Source organism: Thermobia domestica, chromosome 8 (genome assembly GCF_964235325.1).
Source record: "Thermobia domestica chromosome 8, izTheDome1.hap1.1, whole genome shotgun sequence".
Lineage (NCBI taxonomy): Eukaryota > Metazoa > Arthropoda > Insecta > Zygentoma > Lepismatidae > Thermobia > Thermobia domestica.
The window spans coordinates 147,646,970-147,667,425 of record NC_137461.1 but is presented as its reverse complement, the minus strand read 5'-3'; the positions used below and the strand labels follow the sequence as shown (position 1 = coordinate 147,667,425).

General features: G+C 36.7%; 1 protein-coding gene across 2 annotated transcripts in view; it reads right to left on the bottom strand.

The window, feature by feature from the left end:
- The window catches only part of LOC145693270 (alpha-tocopherol transfer protein-like), a 151,683-nt gene that overhangs the window by 111,575 nt on the left and 19,652 nt on the right, over window positions 1-20,456 (bottom strand). For both annotated transcript variants that reach the window (XM_081769112.1, XM_081769114.1), the window contains exon 2: window positions 6,750-6,906. In XM_081769112.1, the coding sequence (XP_081625238.1) occupies window positions 6,750-6,888 (139 nt within the window). In that variant the 5' untranslated portion in view covers window positions 6,889-6,906. The remainder of the gene's footprint in view (window positions 1-6,749; window positions 6,907-20,456) is intronic.

Genomic DNA, 20,456 nt, shown 5'->3' with positions numbered 1-20,456 from the left:
ATTATTCTATTCATCACCTCATGGCTTGTAATTATTCTTTTATGCTGTTACTCTAGCCTGGTATATAGACAATATTCAAATATTAGTCTGTTTCACCAAGAATTTATTGTTGACACGAAGAAACTTTTTTCCGGTTGTTGGAATAGTGAGTCATACGTAAAACTGCAATTTGCTTAAACGAAAAAACACAGTCAAACCCGGTAAATATCTTGTATCACCACAGACACGTAGCCAGCCCAAAAATGTACGGAGGGCCCGGTGGAAGTTAGGGGGCCGATCAAACCATATTATAGTTCATCACCATATCGTAAATTTCATTTGCAAGCCTACCTTGAAAATTCAAGAGGGCCTTTGACCCCTTAGTCGCTCGTGGATACTGACCTCTATCACCATGAACATTTGAAAATACATTTTATGACGAAAAGTCTGATAAGAACTTTGATATATCTTCCGATGACGATTTCGATTACATACAAAGTGTTTCGGATGAGAATTCTTGGTTCACATCAAGTGGCAGCGAAGGTCAAACTGGTAATATAAGTGGTAACGTGAAGAAGAAAGTACATACCATATTTTTTTGCTCCACATAGCTGTGATTTTCAATCCATTGCTTCTACGTCCCAGGGAGAGAGATGTGCGCTTAACATTTGCACATCTTCACGTAAGTAATGCAATTTATAGAAAACGAAAATTTGGAGCGAAATTTTGCTGCAGTTTTAGCACAGAGTGAGCCTGGTGAGTTTTCCTCTTGAATGGTGGATAAGGTAATAAATATAATAGTTGGTCAGACGCTTCTACGTCAAAACCCCGCAAACAATAACAGCGATGGACGAAAACAGCGCATGGACATAAACCGCACATGCAAATACCTTGTGTGCGAAAACAGCCCAACAACAAAAACCATAGATGAACATTTTGCACTAGGCTAGCTCGCGCTCAAGTCTACTTCTTTCAATTGGGCTCGCGCGCGATCACTTACCTCAATTGGGCTCACGCTTCCAATCACTTCCCTCGACTATTCTCGCAATCATTCCCGCTCGCAGTCACTTGGGCTCGCACTCACCTCTCTCGATTGGATGCATAGTCACTCGGGCTTGTACTCATTCCAGCGGGTCAAGATAGGAATTAAGTTGAGAATCACTTCCACAGACTGCCTACAATTTTTATAAACATCCTTAGGAAAGATGAATCAGAAACAACTACACCAGAAGTCCCTTAAGTTTGACAACACAAATGTCTCTACTGTATTTCATGTTGCATAATTGACAGGCGCTCTTCATAGTTAAATAGATATAAGGACAAAAACAGCGCAATGCCAAAAACAGAACATGCAAATACTGCGTGAGCGAAATCAGCCCATGTACATTTTGCCATGGATAATAGATGAACATTTTACACTAAGCTCGATCGCGCTTTAGCTCACTCCTTTCAACTGGGCTGGAGCTCACTCGGGCTCGCGATCACTTATCTCAATGGGGATTGCGCTCACCTCTCTCGACTGGGCTAGTACTCACTCGGGTTTGAACTCACACGAGCTTGCACTCAATATTCTTAACTGGCCTCTCGCTCACTCGAGCTCACGTTCACTTCTATCAACTGAGCTCTCACTCACTCCATTTCCATGAACATGGCTCGAGCTCGCGATCACTTCCCCAACTGGGCTCGCGCTCACACGAGCTCGCACTCAATTCTCTCGAATGGGCTCGCTCTCACTAATTCTAAGTGGGGTCGCGTTAACTCGGACTCGCGCTCACTTCTCTCAACTTAGCTTGCGCTCATTGAGGCTCGCAGTCACTTTTCACAATTGTGCTCGCGCTCGCTAGGTCTCGCATTCATTTCTCTCGACTGGACTCACGCTCTGTCGGACTCGCGCTTACTTATTTCATTGAGGCTCAGTCTCACTCACGCTCGTGCTCAATTATTCAGCCGGAACATGGCTGAGCGCCAATACACAGCTCATGAGCGTCGGCCTTGCTAGTTTGGACACCTATGACAAAAGAAACGCATGCATGGCCCACAATGTACATCCTTTCCCAAAGCAAACATTAAGGCAATTGCTGTGATACTAATCTAGCAAAGCGCACTAGCTCTTGCGCTGAACCCGACTCTTGGCTGAATCGTGCTGACTTGCAGTATTTCAAACTTTACTATAGATTTCATCTTACTGCTGATTCCTACCAATCATGTCTATAATAAGAAGTAACACTTGCCAATTGTAACATTCCGAATTTGATAAAATTTGGCAAAAGATACTAAAAATAAAACAAACGAATACGTGTTCTTTAATTTTCTGCGGAAAAACGGTTTTATGGGGCATAAGCCCCTACCCAAAATTTTGGAATTTGATGTTCGAGAGGCAAAAACAAGTAGACCGAAGTGAACGAAATTGTGCACAGATATTGTAGACGTAAAATCACGGAATATAGGTTTCGTATTTTCCTGAAAAAAAATGGTTAGATTGGCCACGGACCCCTCCAAACCTTTGATCACGAAATATCAAAAGTGCTAATAACAGTATGCCAGATGTGTGTAAAGGACATGAAAAATTGCGATGAAACTGTGTAGGGACAATACACATAAATAAACGAATACGTTTTTTTTAATTTTCTGAGAAAAAGCGGCTTTAGAGAACAAAAGCCCCCACACAAAATTCTGAAAGTAGGTGATCGAAAGGCAATATAAAGGGCACCAAAGTGAATGAAATTGTGCCCAGACATTATAGACGTAAGATGAGGGAATACGTGTTTCGTATTTGTCTGGAAGAAACGGTTGAGTGGGGCACGGACCTCCAAACCTTTGATCATGAAATATCAAAACTGATAATAATAATATATAAGAAGTCCCTAAAAGACATGAAGAATTGAAACGAAACTTTGTGTAGTGACAATATGCAAATAATAAACAAATACGCCGATAGGCTGTTTTCGCTCACAAGGTGTTTGCATGCGCTGCTTTGTCCATGCGCTGATATGTGGTAAAGGGCAACAAGAAGTTGAGATTTTTCTTATTATAGTGCGGCACAATTACGTCTGTGCTATAATGTAGACGCAAAAGATGATACAAATAAATAAATGAATAAAGTAGAATTGATGAAATAAGGAAAAATGTAAAAGATAGACCCACCATAAAACTGCACAGTTTGTATGTTGTCTATTACAAACTGACGTGTCCTAAGATTTCCTTCGCTACGCTTTATACCGGAAGTGAATCCTTAATGTTATAAACATATCTCTTCTAATATAAATAAAATGAAGAGTTTGTTTGTTTGTCTATGTGTCTGACTGTGTGTGACCTGGGGACCAGGAGAGAGGACTGAGAGTTAAAAAACTTTGGTCACGGAGTACCTTGGTCCAGGCTCCAGACCAGGGCGATTTTTTTTATTCGAACTAGGGGTCTCAAGAGGGGCGTTTACCATGACATATAAAAGTAGTTGAAAATGGCCGATATTAGTGTCGAATTCATAGTTTTTCAAGGTAGCTGAGATCAATGGTGAACCTCCGATCACATTAACTTTCAAATTCTACCTATTCGGCTGCGGGCCGGTGACCAACGGGGGGAAGGTATAACGAAACATGTAAAAATAATTCAAAATGACTTATATTACACAACAAAAAATGAGGTGTTGAAACAAGACAAAATGACTACCAGTTTAGCGTGTTACTTGTGTCAATTCAACACCATTTTTTTTTTTTTTTTTTTGTTCGGGTACGGGAATAGAGTAACATTGCAATCTTTATTCAGCAAATTGTTTTATCCATATAAAATAAGTTCCTACTCCCAGCCATTAGAGGGTTACGCCCTCTCTTTGGCATAGGTTACAATACGTATTGGTGTTGATAATACAAGTACAATAGATGGTCTAAGTGCAATTTGGTCACACGGGGAGTTAATCATCATTTTATTCAGGTTCTATTTTATTTGATCATGGTAAAAAAAGAAAATTAGAAGAAGTAAATGAAAAAGAGGAACATGAAGTGCACTGTCTCAACACAACACAGACGTGATAGTGTAACAGATGAATGTTATGTTCTGTCCAACTTTGGACGTGATAAAGATATGAGGTTGTTATTTTGCAGAGGATGAAGGGGCTATGTAATGAGGAACGACGGATGATGAAAAAGCTGCAACTGCGTCTAAATCCGGATGATCAGGAGGTAGGGTATAGCGGTAAAGTGCAAAGAGTAGCGACAAAGGTGTATCCAGTAATTTGCGAGGTGGATTGAACGGGATGTCGGCTTGCATTGTGGTGAGGAGTAAGGGATGCCGGGACTCGAATCGGTTAGTAATATACTTCGTCCGTAAAGCTTCAAGATGGAACAGAAGATGTGGAAAAGGCATAATGTCGTAAAGATCTTGAGTAGGACTAGGAAGTTTTATTCTGTAGGCTATTCGTATGACTTGTCGTTCTAGGATTTTCAATTTTTCATAATGACGCTGGAGTGCGGCTATCCATGCAGTGAATCCGTAGGTCAGGACTGGTCGTAAGAATACTTTGTAGGTATTAAGAACGGTATTTGCTCGCGGTCCCCAAGTAGTACCCGTGAGACGTTTGAGGAGATTATTCCTGTTATATGCTTTCTGTATTACATTCTGAAGGTGAGGGCGCCAAGTGAGGTGGTGGTCAAAAATAATTCCCAGATACGTTACATGTTTAGCTGGATGAACCCGCATGTTATCTACTTGGATATTCAGAAGTGAAGGATTGCGATGTACCCGTGATCTGCGTTTTGGCGGGAGAAAGACTATTGCTTGTGTTTTATCTGGGTTGAGTTTCAGACGCCACTTCGTACACCAGGTGAGAAAAGTTTGAATTGCTGCATTAATTTCAGTTCTTATACGATGAATAGTCCGGCCTAATGTAAGAAATGCAGTGTCGTCTGCATACTGAAAGATATGTGTGTTTGGCGGCAATGGTGGCATATCTGCTACATATAGAAGATACAGCAAAGGTGATAAGGCAGACCCTTGTGGTACTCCGGAGAGAATAAATATCGGGTGCGAGAGAGTGTCATTAAGAGCAACATAAGCAATACGATTGTGAAGAAAATTATAGATAAACCTGATATATGATATGGGAAGTGTCAGACGGATAAGTTTATATATGAGAGCTGCATGCCATACCTTATCGAATTCCTTTTCCAGGTCGAAGAGCACTAGACAAGATGGAAATTGTGTATTAAACTGATTGGTGATAATATTAGACAGACGAAGCAACTGATCATTGATACTAAAACCGGGGCGGAAACCAGCCTGATGCAGAGGGATTATATTACGTTCTGTTAGATAAGAATGAAGGCGTCGAACAAGGATTCTTTCAAGAATTTTGCAATACACAGAAGTAATCAACACCAAACACGTCGCCTTAGAGCATATAAAAAATAACACATTACTGGCTGTTAGTATTTGTATTGTTTTTTACTGGCTGGTACGAGCAAAGCTTTGCGAAATATATTTCACATTTGTGGCAAGTAAGTAAACACATACTATTTAAATATGTTTTCTGTAATCAGTCACAATAATACTGTTGTATACCTTTGAATCATCTGACAACAGTTACACAGAGAGCACTGCTTCCATCTGTTTTCTTTATCTGTTATTCTTGTGTCTTAAGCACGTATGAGCAGAAGACGAAGGAACTATTGCCTATGTTCTCCTGTCAGACGATTCACAGGTTTACAAAAATATTATTGTGACCGATTACAGAAAACATGGAGCATTATTCGTTACTTGGCATAAGTGCCAAATATACTTCGCAAAGCCTTGCTTATATTATAAACGATAAATACTAATGAAAATTCTCCCGGGTAGTAAGGAGTTATTTCTGATATGCCCGGAAGGCGATGTGCTTGCTGCTGAATTAACACACAAGTAACACGCTAAAGTGGTAGTCATTTTCTGTTGTTTCAACACCTCATTTTTTTACAGTGTAATGTCAAATTCATAGTTTTCGCGGTCGCTGAGATCAAAGGTTACACTTCCATCAGGAATGACTTTCAAATTCAGGTACCATTGTATGCGGGCTGCTGGTCACCTGCTGGAGGAGGGTTACCAGAATGTAAAAATAATCCAAAATGACCGATATTAGTATCAAATCTATAGTTTTCGCGGTCGCTTAGATGAATGGTGATACTCCAATGCATTTGCGTTGACTTCCAAATACCGTCTCCATGCAAAGAATGGGTATTTCAGCTAGCATAAACTAAAATAAGAGGATCAAATTCATAATCAAAACAAGAAGAACAATACAAATTTAATTTAAAATTAGCATAAAGAAGCCTAAATATATTTTATTTCCTTCTCTCACGTATCTCAAACCACTAAAATATACAAAAAGAGGAAAAATGCTTTCAAGCTGAAAACCATTAAACAACACCCACGTGATATAACAGAACATGAATAAGATGCATTTGTATGTGTGGCGCAGACGAATAACTTAAAAAAAGGTAAATGGCAAAAGGGAATATTTAAAAAAAATTACAATAAACAAACTAGCAAGTTTTATTAAAAACTAAGAGACCTTATAAGCATTAGTGAATCTTAAAGTGTAGAGCATTAGAAATAAGCAGAAACACGAGCGAACAGAACATGCAGAAAAGGGGTCAGAAGAAAAACATGGATAAATAATAATAATAATAATAATAATAATAATAATAATAATAATAATAATAATAATAATAATAATAATAATATTCTCCCCGTGACCCGAGAGTCAAGTTTGTAACATATTTAATATAAAGAGTAATATTCACCAATATCGTCTGGCATATGAGGTTGCTTCTTCAGCCAATCCTTTATATGATTCAAGTCATTAACCATTTGCTCCGGATCCTCACCATGTTCTTTAAGAAGATAAGCTTCTCTTTCTTTAGTCATTGGTTCAAAATGCATATTGACTCAAAGAAATAACTGAAAGGAAGAAATAATATTATCGGTTGAAAGCTTGCATTATATAAAACAAATATGACTAAACAAACACCTTATAGTTTGTAAAACTTTTAGTAAACGTAATTTTTACATAGTTATATAGACACTATCCAATACGAAGTGTTTCCTAAAATTTTGCTAGTAGTTGTCGTACAATCATACAGTTTACTACTGAAATTTTAAATTTAATACAAATTAAGACAAATGTATTAAAATTCAACTTAATATAAATGTATTTTTTTCTAGGTAATTGTACATGTTTCTTGGTACAGGGTGAAGATTATGAGCTTCAATAATATTTAACCTTCAAATAACCAGCCAAATACCGGACATTTGAACTACCAAGGAGAATCAAATTTACTCGTGCTGCCTTCAAGTGATTGATAATCTTTATCCAACTGAGTTTTGATCTGGAGCTAAACGGCCACAACAGTAACCTTTAAAGTAGTTCAACTTTACATATATTAAATCTTTATGTGTATTTAGATTGGGACAATTTCCTTTTTTTTTTTTTTTTTGTATATATAAATATACGGGAAACAGTGAACTCCAATAGAAACGCACCACTTCTTTCTTGCAAATCTTTATTCTTTAACTTATGGCTTTTATTATTATTATTATTATTATTATTATTATTATTATTATTATTATTATTATTATTATTATTATTATTATTATTATTATTATTATTATTATTATTACTTGTTTTCAAAACTCGTGTAGAAGGAAGTCTCCGCTACTGATGCAAGCATAGTTTTTTTTTTTTTTTTTAAAAGTTCGAGTCGATAAAGAGGAAGGGGGACAGTAATATGGGGTTTCTAATTCGCTATATCTCACAAGGTTGACGAATATTTACGGGAGCCCATTTGCGAATATTGCGGAGGGTTAGGGACACGCGATCTTAATTACGCTACTAATAACAACATTAAAATGAATTTAATTTGAATTGTATTTATGCGTGAGTTATATGGAATAATTCATCCTAGGGAAATGTATAGATTACACAGGTGATATGGGTCTTTAATACGAAAGGGCTCTCGAAGCAAACAGGTTACGGAAAGATTTGATAAATCGTTCAGTTACTCAAGTATCGTGTGAGCGAGCATTCAGTTATCTTAAATTAATTAAAACTCATACGCGTTCACCTTTGTCAAATGATATAATGAAATCATTTATGTTTTTGGCCATTGAAAGGAATGTTCTGCGAAAAATCTCTAACGATGAAATTAATAAATTGTCTTCTGTCTTTAGAAAAATGCTGCTGTAAAAGTTGATTTGATAAATGAACTTCATTATTCACGTATTTTATAAGAATTGCAAAACGCATGAAAAATATGGCTGACAAATGTGTTATCACTTTTGTGTAGTCAACAAATATGCGAATATTTACATCAAAAGTTCGTAATGTTTGTGATTATGAGAGCGTGATTCCTAACTGTCATTCGTATAAGGAGCGATCAACTGAAACCCGTTCAGTGGTCATATTTCATGAAATAAATTTTATTTCGAGTGGAAACTTGTGCACAGTCTAGAGGCGTCTACGGTTACTGTGCAGTAAAAATATTGTTCAGAAGTTACCCTGAACGTTAAGACACTTGTACCACTGTGTCACTAACTTAGAAATGTCGTCCATCTCAACACCCTGGGGATCCACTGCGCGCACATTTTAAGATACCCCAGATCTTTCACAATTTTCTGAGCAGTACTATAACTCATGTTTAACCCGTTCGCTATGGATTAAATACTAATGCGTCTATCCGCAGCTATAGCCGCATTCATCTTTTCACGCGTGTATTCTGTGACAACAACATGAGCTTGATCAGGACAGGGATAATCAGTGGTTTGTTCACGCCCCTTCCGAAAGATTCTGGCCCAGTCCACCACTTGTTTTGAAGACGCATGCATCACCATACACGTCTTTCATACGCCGGAACACTTCAGCTGGTTGACAACCTTCGGCACTCAGAAACTAAATGACGTCACGCTGGTCGTGTTTGGACGGATTGGAGGATCTTCAACGCCATCTTTCACTCGTTATACCTGCAAACCGGAAACACGTATCAACCAACACACAGGGACATTAGCCATTAGTGCGTTTGCACACGGCAACGATAATATCGGTGGAAGCCCCGATAATATCGGTGTCGGTGTCGGCGTACTTTGCACACGTCGCCGACAATATCGGTGGAAGCCCCGACAATATCGTTGCCGGTGATGAGCGAAGTAAGCGACACACACAAAAAAATCTTCTCCATATATGAAAACAAATAAAAAAAAATAATAATTGGGAAAATTATTTTTTAAAACAAGGACTACAAAAACTGTTCTGAAGAGATGAGGAGGACGGTACAAAACTTAGAAAAAGTACCCTTATGCCTAAACATGTTTAGATTTAACAGTGCCGTTTTAAATAGATGCTGTAAACACATTATTTTTGTTTCGATGAGAATTGATGCTGCTGTGCATTAACTATATTAGTTTTAATTTTTGTTGGAAAACTGTTACATATTGTATGTATATTATTTTGTTTTCCATGCAATTAACATTAATGTCATAGTAGATTAAATGATAAAATTCGAATTAGTAATTCTGTTTTATATTGCTCCATACATACACTGTCGCAAATACCGGGGGATGAAGGGGACATGTCCCCTCCAATCTTGGAATTGGGAAGATTGTCCCCCTTCAATAATCCGATTTGAAATGTGTTTTTTGGGAGAGAAATTTGATTGTGTCCGATCGCCAGAAAGGAAAGTGAGATGAAATTAATGTCCACTGAGAATAAGCCTCAAATCTGTCCGTCTCCAAATGTTGAAGACAACTCTGCTCCCCTGATCCTCCACAGCATTGTTTCTCGACTACAGAAATAGTTTGAACATCGCTATATATATAATATGGAAACGATCTTACCCCCCCCCCCTCCCAATGTTGAAGACAGATTGCGCTCTTGCACACATACCTGTCGTTTCTCGTTTCCTTTTGTCCATGAACTCAAAACCCTGGGTAAGGCTTGCATAAACTTTTCGCCATGCATTTTGCTTTTCAATTCTGTCCTTGAAAGAGTCTGGTATCTTATCCCATTTGCAAGGTCTACATTCCACAAGTTCAATAAGGGTTAAAATATCGAATGGAAAAATTCCTACCATCTCTAAAAATCTAAGCAAAACTAGAAAGATACTAATGCAATAATACACAACCTTTTCATTCAGTCACTGTAGCTAAACTGCAGAACTCTATCAGGGGGTCGATCCCGGTACAAAGGGGAGAGGGAAAACTTGGATACATAGCTTTGGTCTTTGTTTTCAATTGCCATTCCGCAAATTATTTTTAAAAAGGGGGGATTTGGGATAGTTTTGGAAATGAGAGAAAAAATCTGCAACAAGTGAAGCATGAAGTCACATCCCTATTGTTGAGATCACAATCAAGAAAATGCCAAATGAGTAACTTGTCCTTGCTGCTTTGAAAAGAGTGTTTGATTGTGCTGGTTTCGTTTCAAAATAATAATAATTCTACTTTGACTTGTCAATAAATATTCTATTCAATCAATGCTTATTGAGTGGAACCGGGAAAAGTGATCTTGCACACAATTTTGATGAAAATAAAAGAAAGTAATAATAATCAGGATGTTTTCCATTTGCTTATGTTCACAGTGTATCAAACTTTGAAAATTACGCTTAAATTAATTTCCAGAATATATTAAAATTTAAAAGCATTAATAGATTAAAAAATATACCATCAAAGAGTGTGTGTGTGTGTGTGAGAGAGAGAGAAAGAACCAAAATAAAAGGAGTGGAAAATTATCAAGAAATTGGTTATCTAAATTTCCTATATTCTCTTTGGTAATAGCTATTTAGAGGGAAACCACTACTCTTCAGACTTCCCACATTTTATATTTATTTAATAAAGGGAATTAGCTACTCCAAAATAGAGACTGTAAAAAAATAACAAGCTGTTCCGAAGTTGTTTATAGGACAAGATAATAATAATAATAATAATAATAATAATAATAATAATAATAATATTAATAATAATAATAATAATAATAATAATAATAATAATAATAATAATAATAATAATAATATAAAATTGTAATAGAAAAAATGGAAACAACAAAATTCCAAAGACAAGAAACGAAACAAAAATACACAGCGCCTTGTCACTCACTCTCTTCATTTAACTCGCTGGCCGGCCGACATTATCGGTGGCAGGTGCATTCAATCATAAGAAAACATTGCCCCCGACAAAATCGGTGTTGGCGATACCGCCGACAGTATCGGGGGCTTGGCCGACAGCATCTGCGTGTCGGAGGATCGGCCGATAATATCGGTGGCGTGCGCAAGCTACGATTTGAATACATTGAATTCGATTCCACCGCCGACATTATCGGCGCTTCCACCGATATTATCGTTGCCGTGTGCAAACGCACTTACACACTATTAAACAAACAATATCCTCCTACACACTATACCAATAATACATGGAACGAACGGGTCTCAGTTGATCGGTCCTTATAGAAAAGGGTGTCTGCAGGGCTGGATTTAGCGGGGGGTACAAAGGTGCACGACATTAGCCATTACACACTATTAAACAAACAATATCGTCCCACACACTATACCAATAATACATGGAACGGAACGGGTTTCAGTTGATCACTCCTTATAGAAAAGGCTGTCTGCAGGGCTTGATTTAGGGGGGGTACAAAGGTGCACGTGTACCCCCCCTTCGTTGTAAATATACATTACCTAAAGTGAGAAGCTAGCCAGGGACGTAGCCAGAGTTCTGAGTTTGCGGGGGCCATATTTGCAAATTATATATACAGGGTGGGCCATTTTAATCAATCCACGGAAATATCTGAAAAATGATAAAACATAGAAGAAATTTTTGAAGTACACGTTATATATTGCTAAGGGGGAAAACCAATTCCGCCAAAAGTACCCCTCTTCGCCCCCCTAAATGGGGGTAACGGGGAGTAACTTTGAAATGTCAAATGGGAACATGGGTCGAGTAATACCTCGTTCGAAAGGTGTTGGAAAACTAAGTAACGCTGTACCAAAATATGTTTCATATTGTGCACCAGTTTTAAAATGGCCGCCATGATATAGTTCGGAAACTCCAGTACCCGTAGTATGAAAACCATGGAAGGTAAATGAATGGAACAAAATTGAAATTCGTAAATATCATAAGGCATATCGAATGATGTAATCCCTCTGATCCCAGTGGCCTCCCTGAAGGGGTGTTGTGGGCTAACTTCAAAATTTCAATGTCCGACCGGACAACGGTTCGGGCGTACGCTTGACCTACCCAATGCTGTTTGGAAGGCAGACTTCATGGGTAGAGAATTGGTGCACTGAGTTAATGCGGATGGCCACAGTTACATTTTGATTAACTATTAGCACTCATTACATATTGTGAGCTTGAGGGACGAAACGGTGTGTACGTATATCCCCGAAATGCTTTCTGAATAACCAGCACGCATTGCAAAAAAGTTTCTGTGCGACGGAGATTAGCAAATTCATACGTTTGTAAGTTCCAGCAACTGCTTGTGTTCGACAACTTCTTTCGTATAACGTTCCTTCTGTTTTCGCATCAAATCATACTCAGCCATACAGATATGCGTTACCATTCAAATAAAATATCTTTTTTTAGTCACTACAGCGTCATCCTTACACACAAATGTTTCAACCACACCATACCTAAGGTAGCCTTAATTTGCGAATTAAAGTAGAGTTCTCATTTGAACTTTCACTGTTACTTTCCACCCCACTCACATACAGATCGCTGGGAGAGATTATTTTGCAGGACTTGGATTTCTCTCATACATTATGGCAATTTTACTCTAATATTTTTTATCCCTGTTGTATTATTCTCGAGCCTTGGAACGCCTCCGTGGTTTTCCTATTTAATTTTCGTTATTTTCATTTATGTCTAACCGTATTCATACTATGGGCACTAGACGTCTTCTTAGACACAGTCACCATGTCTTGGCGATCATTTTGAAAACGGTGTCTCATGTCGAAAATTTTCTTACAGAAGCTGTTTGTTATTAATGTAACGTGATGTTACTCGCTTCAAGTTGCTATTTGAAATTTTCAAGTTGGCCCCCGATACCTTTCAGTTGGCCCTTGGAGTCACCCCGACAACACCTCTCGATGTGCCTTACGTCAGTTAGCCACTCCAGTTTTTCTTCTGTTGATTTATCTCCAATCGCTTTTATACTACGGGTACTAAACCTTTTCTCTGACACGGATACTATGTTTCGGCGGCCTTTTGAGAACACTGCCATTTCATCTCAATCGTTTTCTCCTGCAATATGTTTGATTTTGCAAAATTTATCGAACGAGGTACCACTCGACTCATGTTACTATTTGAAATTTTGAAGTTAGCCCCCAAGACCCCTTTAGGGAGGCCACTGGGATCAGAGGGATTACATCATTCGATATGCCCTATGATATTTACGTATTTCAATTTTGTTCCATTCATTTACCTTCCATGGTTTTCATACTACGGTACTGGAGTTTCCGAACTATATCATGGCGGCCATTTTGAAATTGGTGCACAATATGAAACATATTTTGGTACAGCGTTACTTAGTTTTCCAAGAACTTTCGAACAAGGTATTACTTGACCCATGTTCCCATTTGACATTTCAAAGTTACCCCCCGTTACCCCCATTTACGGGGGGCGAAGAGGGGTACTTTTGGCGGAATTGGTTTTCCCCCTTAGCAATATATAACGTGTACTTCAAAAATTTCTTCTATGTTTTATCATTTTTCAGATATTTCCGTGGATTGATTAAAATGGCCCACCCTGTATATATATATATATATATATATATATATATATATATATGCCCAACACTATGGGAGCTACCGTAGTCGGGTCAAGATTTCACTTCGGAACTACTATATGCCCAAGTTTCAGAATCCTGTGGTACTTCCACAACAATTTTTATAGATGTAGTTCGTGAGTACTTCAGATTATATGCACGTAGTCAAACTCCCTCTATAAAAATTGTTGTGGAAGTATCGCAGGATTCTGAAACTTGGATATTTGGTTGTAAAATTTCAAAAATGAAGAGAGAGATCCCGGTGGTGATCGTTTGTAGCACCAGATTTTGTAATAAAAAAAAAATTGAGATGGCGGGTTTCGGGTTCACATTCCGTCTGTCGCTATTTATCCCCTGAGTACCACGGTTCAAGTCTCCGTTCCCCGAACAAAAAATGGTTTGTGACTCGATAAGGACTGGTTTTACGGTTTGGAAATCCTATCTCCCCGCTTTGTCCCAGGGCTTTATGGAAACAAGATTCCTCTAAAACCGTGTAAGCAAATGAAAATTGATATTATTCGCATAAGTATCCTGGATTCACATGCTGCAACGCTGAAAGAGAATTTTGTTCTAATCTTTGGTTTTTGTGGATGAATTAGATTGACTTTCACTTTCCAAGTGGACTGAAAAATAATAATACCAGAAAATAAACGAATATTTAGAATGTCAAAAAAATTAATTGAAAGTTCTGAAAATCAGTCTAATCCCCACTAGAATCGAGAAATTGCTTATATTGCCTCATTAGCCTAACAGATCCTTTGAAAACTAATGTTATACTTGAGGTTAGAGATACAACTTGTTTATGAAAGAAGAAGGTTACGAATTTGGGGTTAACAATGTAATAAAAGTTTTAATGAGCAAACGAAAACAACAACAAAAAATGTTTTTTTTTTAAAAAAAAAAGTTAAGTAGGCCGAAATTTAACATAGAATTTTGGGTTTTATGACAACAAATATTAAGAATAAGGCATAAGGTCTTAACACAAAAAGAAATCAATTCAAGTACATTACATCCTGGGTTTCTTTCTTGACCTATGTAATGAATGGATTGTTATAATTAACCTGAGACACACAAACAAAATGTGGAATTGTTGTTTAAAACCTGTGCTAGATGCAATTTTGCATTCTTTATCTATGCTAAGCATATAGTTTACGTTAATCAGCTGATATGTTCTGATTATGACCTTTCCAAGATTACGAAATTAAGATATTGTATTGCTTGACGGAATTTGAATATATAACTACCTACATCTTGGGTGAAAACTAAATATTGGGATGATTTAAAATAAGTTGAGTCAAGTAGAAGTAGGTGGAAATAAGTATTAGTAAATCGAAATAAATCGAAAATAAGTCGAAAAACAAGCCATGACTAATTTGAGATTCGTGAGAAGTATGAAAGAAACATAGAATGATTTAAAGGAGTTAAGTAAACCTAATGCCTGGCTGCTAACCATTTCTAATTATTGAAATTATTGACTGAGAATAGGGTATAAGTACACTAGATATGAAATTCGACATTGACCTAACTAAGAAGAATACACCATTATATACATAAAATCAATGAGCGTAGCATTACTATTTGATTATGCATAAAAACTATATACATACACAAGTAGAAAATCAACAGACACAAACATATATAGATATATATAAAAATCATAAATAAAGACCTGCATACATACATAAAAAATCAAATAATATATGAATATTAATAGTAAATGCACAGACGTTTCTTGAGATTTTAACATAAATGTATCGAGTTTTAGTGATTTTCTCTCTGTATCATAAATAAGATCGGTATATGGCCGTATACTTTCATCTATTTGCAAAGTCTATGCGCATAGACTTCTGATCGCTTATTGTTTAGAGGATCAGAATGATGTAATATTTACGGCTTTACTTAGCCTACTTCGTGTTTTTCCATCTGTATTCTACCTGACTGAAATATTGTCGGTTCCGCTTTATTTACGGATTCCGTATTTTTAACCAAGAAAATGATTAATTGTGAGACTAGTCGCATATATTATAATCAATAATTAATCTTTTAACTCTCTTACATAACATACTTCTGCTGAGTCATTGCGGTGTTATATATTAGAGTCTTACTAGCATATAAATCGAAATAGATTCATTTAATCCGTTAACTTCTATGCAAAATAACCTTACAAACAAAATAATCTTTGGACAATTGGAGCAATGTCTTGAATATATTTTCTAGGAATACATATCACGCCTTGTTTTAAATTATCTTAAATTTCGAATATTGCATGTCCCTAGCGCAGATGATGCACTTTCGCTTCATACAAACTTCAATATGGTAAGGTAAATACTTCTTTCATGACAAAGTCCACAGTTCGAGTCGTTAAAGGTCTACAACCTGTTATTTGATTTACATTAAATTTAACTTTCTTTATAGATTATTTATAAATCCTAAGTGATGAATAGAATAATTACATGAACTACTATCTCTTTAACAAAAACGACATGGTCACTTATGTCACAGAATATATATGAGTACCATTGTAAAAGTGTCTCTCTACTTTCAATAACCCTTGCTCAAAAAAAAAAAAAAGAAAAATAAGAAGAATAAGAAAGAAAGAAAGAGTTTTAATGTTTAGTAATTATAGTTCGAATTGGAAAATCTATTCTCCACGCGATGAAAATGCGTTTAAAGTTTTCAAATGGTTCCGACTTTAACTTTTATACTGCGAACGTCTTGCATTTTATTCAATGCCGAAAATTTCCCTTTTAGCATCAATAAAAAAATAATTTGAATGGGTTATACCTTTTGCCGTCCACACTGGTCTCACCACTTTCGTCGTCGCCACAGAGCTGACCACACACACGCACACAGATGTCCCTGAATTTCTTGGCTTCCTTCTTCCACGAGAAGTGTCCTGGATCCGGAGTTATTTCCTTAGACTCCTGCTGCGTCCTCCTCTTAAACTGGAGGGGGCGTCGCTCTTGGGCGTCTCCTGGTCCATCAAAGTTGGGCTTCTGTTTGTCCATTTCAGATATGATGCACTTTTTATCTTAACAGCACTTTTAAACGCCACACTGCACCAACATCACTCTTTGTGTCAGAAGTGTAGTGTTACACGGAATAATTGAATTGATTGTTTTTAAGTAGTAGTACTTCAAACTGATTATGTATTATTAAAGCTAGTCTAAGTGCTTTCGGTGAGTATGTAGGCCATCCGTTATCGCTAATTGTCTGTAATTGCTCGTGAATATGTTTATAAGCGCGAAATTCTGTCAATCAAAAAGAAATGTCTGTAAGCGTTTCACGATATATATATTAGCAGCGTTAAAGTTTATATATATATACATATATATATTTGATGAAGATCTATGTGTTAGTTATTGTGCATTAGCAAAGTTACAAGTTCGCACACTAGGCGTCGGTGAGTTTAGCTGCACATTATTCTCGGTTGATTAACTTTTGTCTATCAATGTAGTGTGTGTGTGAGTTCCGGGTGTGTTTTTGTGTTTTGGTGATATGATGGTTCCGGGTGATGAACTTGATTACGACTGACTTGAAGTTTTGAATTTTTAACCTGTCGATCTTTTTGGGTACGCCTCTAACGGCGTCTTCGATTTCCTCTCTGTTCTCTCATTCGTTAAATTATTTTAGTGTCCTAAATTTGATATTATTTATCTCCGCCAATATACGGTGTTTGAGCGTCTTCTCTCCACCGTACGTGATTTTTTCAAATTTGACATGTTATATAGAAATTTTTTATAGGGGTTGATTTGGCGTCTCTTCGTCTCGTGCGTGGTTTTGGACCATCTTACAGTTCTGTGTTAAAATTTTATCTTGGTTCTGCGTAGCGACATTTGGTCTAGGATGTGATTTTGACCAATTCACAGAGATTATTTTCCACTTGGATTCTATTCAATTTGTGCAGTCTTTACTATTTTTCTTTTGTTTCGCAAAAATATGCTAAAAGCTGTTTTGTTTTCCTTCTTTGTGCTCACGGAGAGTCTTCTGTATGTGTGGCCCTCTACGCGTGGATTGGACAGCGAAGGTATTAAGAGACAAAAGAAAGGTCGTGTAATGTCTTCGCCGCAACAACGGGTATACAGAATAAAAAAGAAAACATCTTACTCTCGGACAGTGAAGGAAAATAAAGAATGTTCTTTGCTTTTTGAACACACAAAAATGAAAATGAAAATGATATTCACTAACGTTGTTCATAATTATATGCAAAATTGAATTAAAAAGATTTATTTAAAAATTAAATAAAAATGGTGATGATGCAACTGTCACATGGTAAGGGCACATACTAGTTAATAAGTGAAGTCTTGAACCGACTACGGTAGGTCGCATAGTTTTTGAACTATGGACCTTCAAAATTTATTTTCGGCAGCCTATAGCTGCAAAAGGAAGCATTTGTGCACCCAGGTTGGTCTATACTTTTTGTCTTATCTTGGTGTCAGGATTCACCTCCCAAACGTTGTCGGTGTTGTTTTGAAACACCCTGTATATACTGTACATTTTTGCCTTGTACCTTTATATACTTTGTAGCTTGATAAATAGTTACAAATAATATAGTAAGTAAAAGGTAACAGGTAACACTTTAACTACCCTAAAAACGTGACATTACTTCCATGAAGTTATCTAAACTGAACACGCAAGTTCTCAGGACTTACGAATACTTGCGAGACTTGCGAGACTTATGCAAGACTCAAGACTTTGCGTTAAAATGTAATATTCTACATAGTTAAAGAAACATTATAGCCTATACTAGACTAATAAACTTCAATATAATTTCAACTGACTATCGTGTAAATTTAATAAGCATTAACAAACTATAGCATTTATTAAAGATCTTGAGTTCCTTCATATTCATTTTTATTGTTAACTTCTTACGTGCATCTCAAACATATGAATATTAAAGAGGCCTACAATACCTGTACGTGCGTAAGCATAAAAAATCTAATCAACGAAGTACATACAAAATAATAATTTGTAAAATATTGGTCTAATATTACACTTTTTATGGAACACCACTTTTTATGCTGTTCTTGCATCCATCTGACAAGATTCTGCCACATTGCATTTACAAATTACTTGCTGGACACAAACTGTAGCGCATCTGCGACGACTTTCTGAATAGGCCTATGTCAATAATTTTATCTTCTTCCAGCTTAGAGGCTATCTCTTGTTCTATTTCAAGTGCGGCTAATGCTTATGTTCTGTCCTGACCAGACTTACAACGAAGATATGATTTGATCATTGGCGTATTTAGGGGAGCTCTGGGCTTAAGCCCTACCCTCGAAATTTTATTTTCTATATTAAAGTAAATGACATATCTTGCAGAATTTTCGTTATTTCCAGGACTAAACTTAGCAAAGCCCCCGAAACAAAATCGTAAATATGCCACTGAATTTGAGAGTCATATGCACGCTGAAAGAATACTCACAAGAAGCTGATAACACAGGTAGCGTCAAGACTATTTCCAGCAAATTCGTAATTTGGAGGAAAATTGCCTTGGGCAGAACAGCTCGCAGGTCCGAGATATTTGTAATTTCTTTCTCCATAAGAGATTCTACGTAATTTTTACAATAACGAATTCATATTCAGGAAATTCTATTTCGAATTACGTAGAAAATTCTTACATTGCTTCATTCATCAAGAACAGTTTTGTTTTAGGATGTCATGCTTGAATGCAACCAATCATAGATATATTTTCCTTGCAGAATTTTGTGACAAACTCGTTCACAATGTTGTCATCATTCTCCTAAATTTTCGTAAATAACTATAAAGATGGTCCTAAATTTTCCAAATAAGTATAGATAACGATCACTAAAGTTCATGATTGACTGTTTAAGAACATGTTGGCCCTAATTGATATATTACGTGAGTACCTTTCCATTTCAAAAAAATATCAAATATTTCAAAATGACGGCTTTCAAAATAGCGCGGAGGTTCCTGATCTACTTTGCCCATTTTTATCTTGTCAATATATGAAACTACTACTGTTTCAATTGTCTATCTTTCACTATTTTTACGATTCAACAGTTTATTTGATATATTTCTATAACATAGCATAGCCCTTCTCCCACCGAATTTGACTCCCTCCCACTCCGTTCCTTATAGCGCTCAACCGCTATAATTTTGCACATAAAAATATTTTCACATACTCCATCAGGTGCACTATGTTTCATCCTGCATCTCAATTCATCCATTTGGACCCTTTACCTATTAGTCGATTATAAAAAGTGCATTCGCATAGATTTTTAGGCCTTGGTACCTCAAGGCGACTATAAGGCTGGAATCACTATGGGCTGGAAGAACCTAGCAATGTTAAAAATGACGAATCCCAGCCCCAAAGTTACTGATCTTATACTCACATTACCGTTCACTTAATGTTTAAGAAATAGCCTATAAATTGGTTTAAAAAATAACCTTTTCTTCGAAGTACGAATAATTTCAGTTTACTATGGATATTTTTTTTCATTTATTGTCGGATAAAAACAATTTGTAACATAATTTTAAATAAATATTTGAGGGGGCCAAACCAAGATTTGGGATGCCGGTGCCCCCCGTGCCCCTCCCTAGCTACGTCCCTGAAGCTAGCAGTGAAAATACCAACACTTTCAGAAAATTTCTGCTGTCATGTTTCCGTTTGGACTTAAAACAAAGAAAAGTTTTGCAAAAGCGATAGTTTAAGTCAATTTCCTAAAAGTTGAAAGAAAAGTAT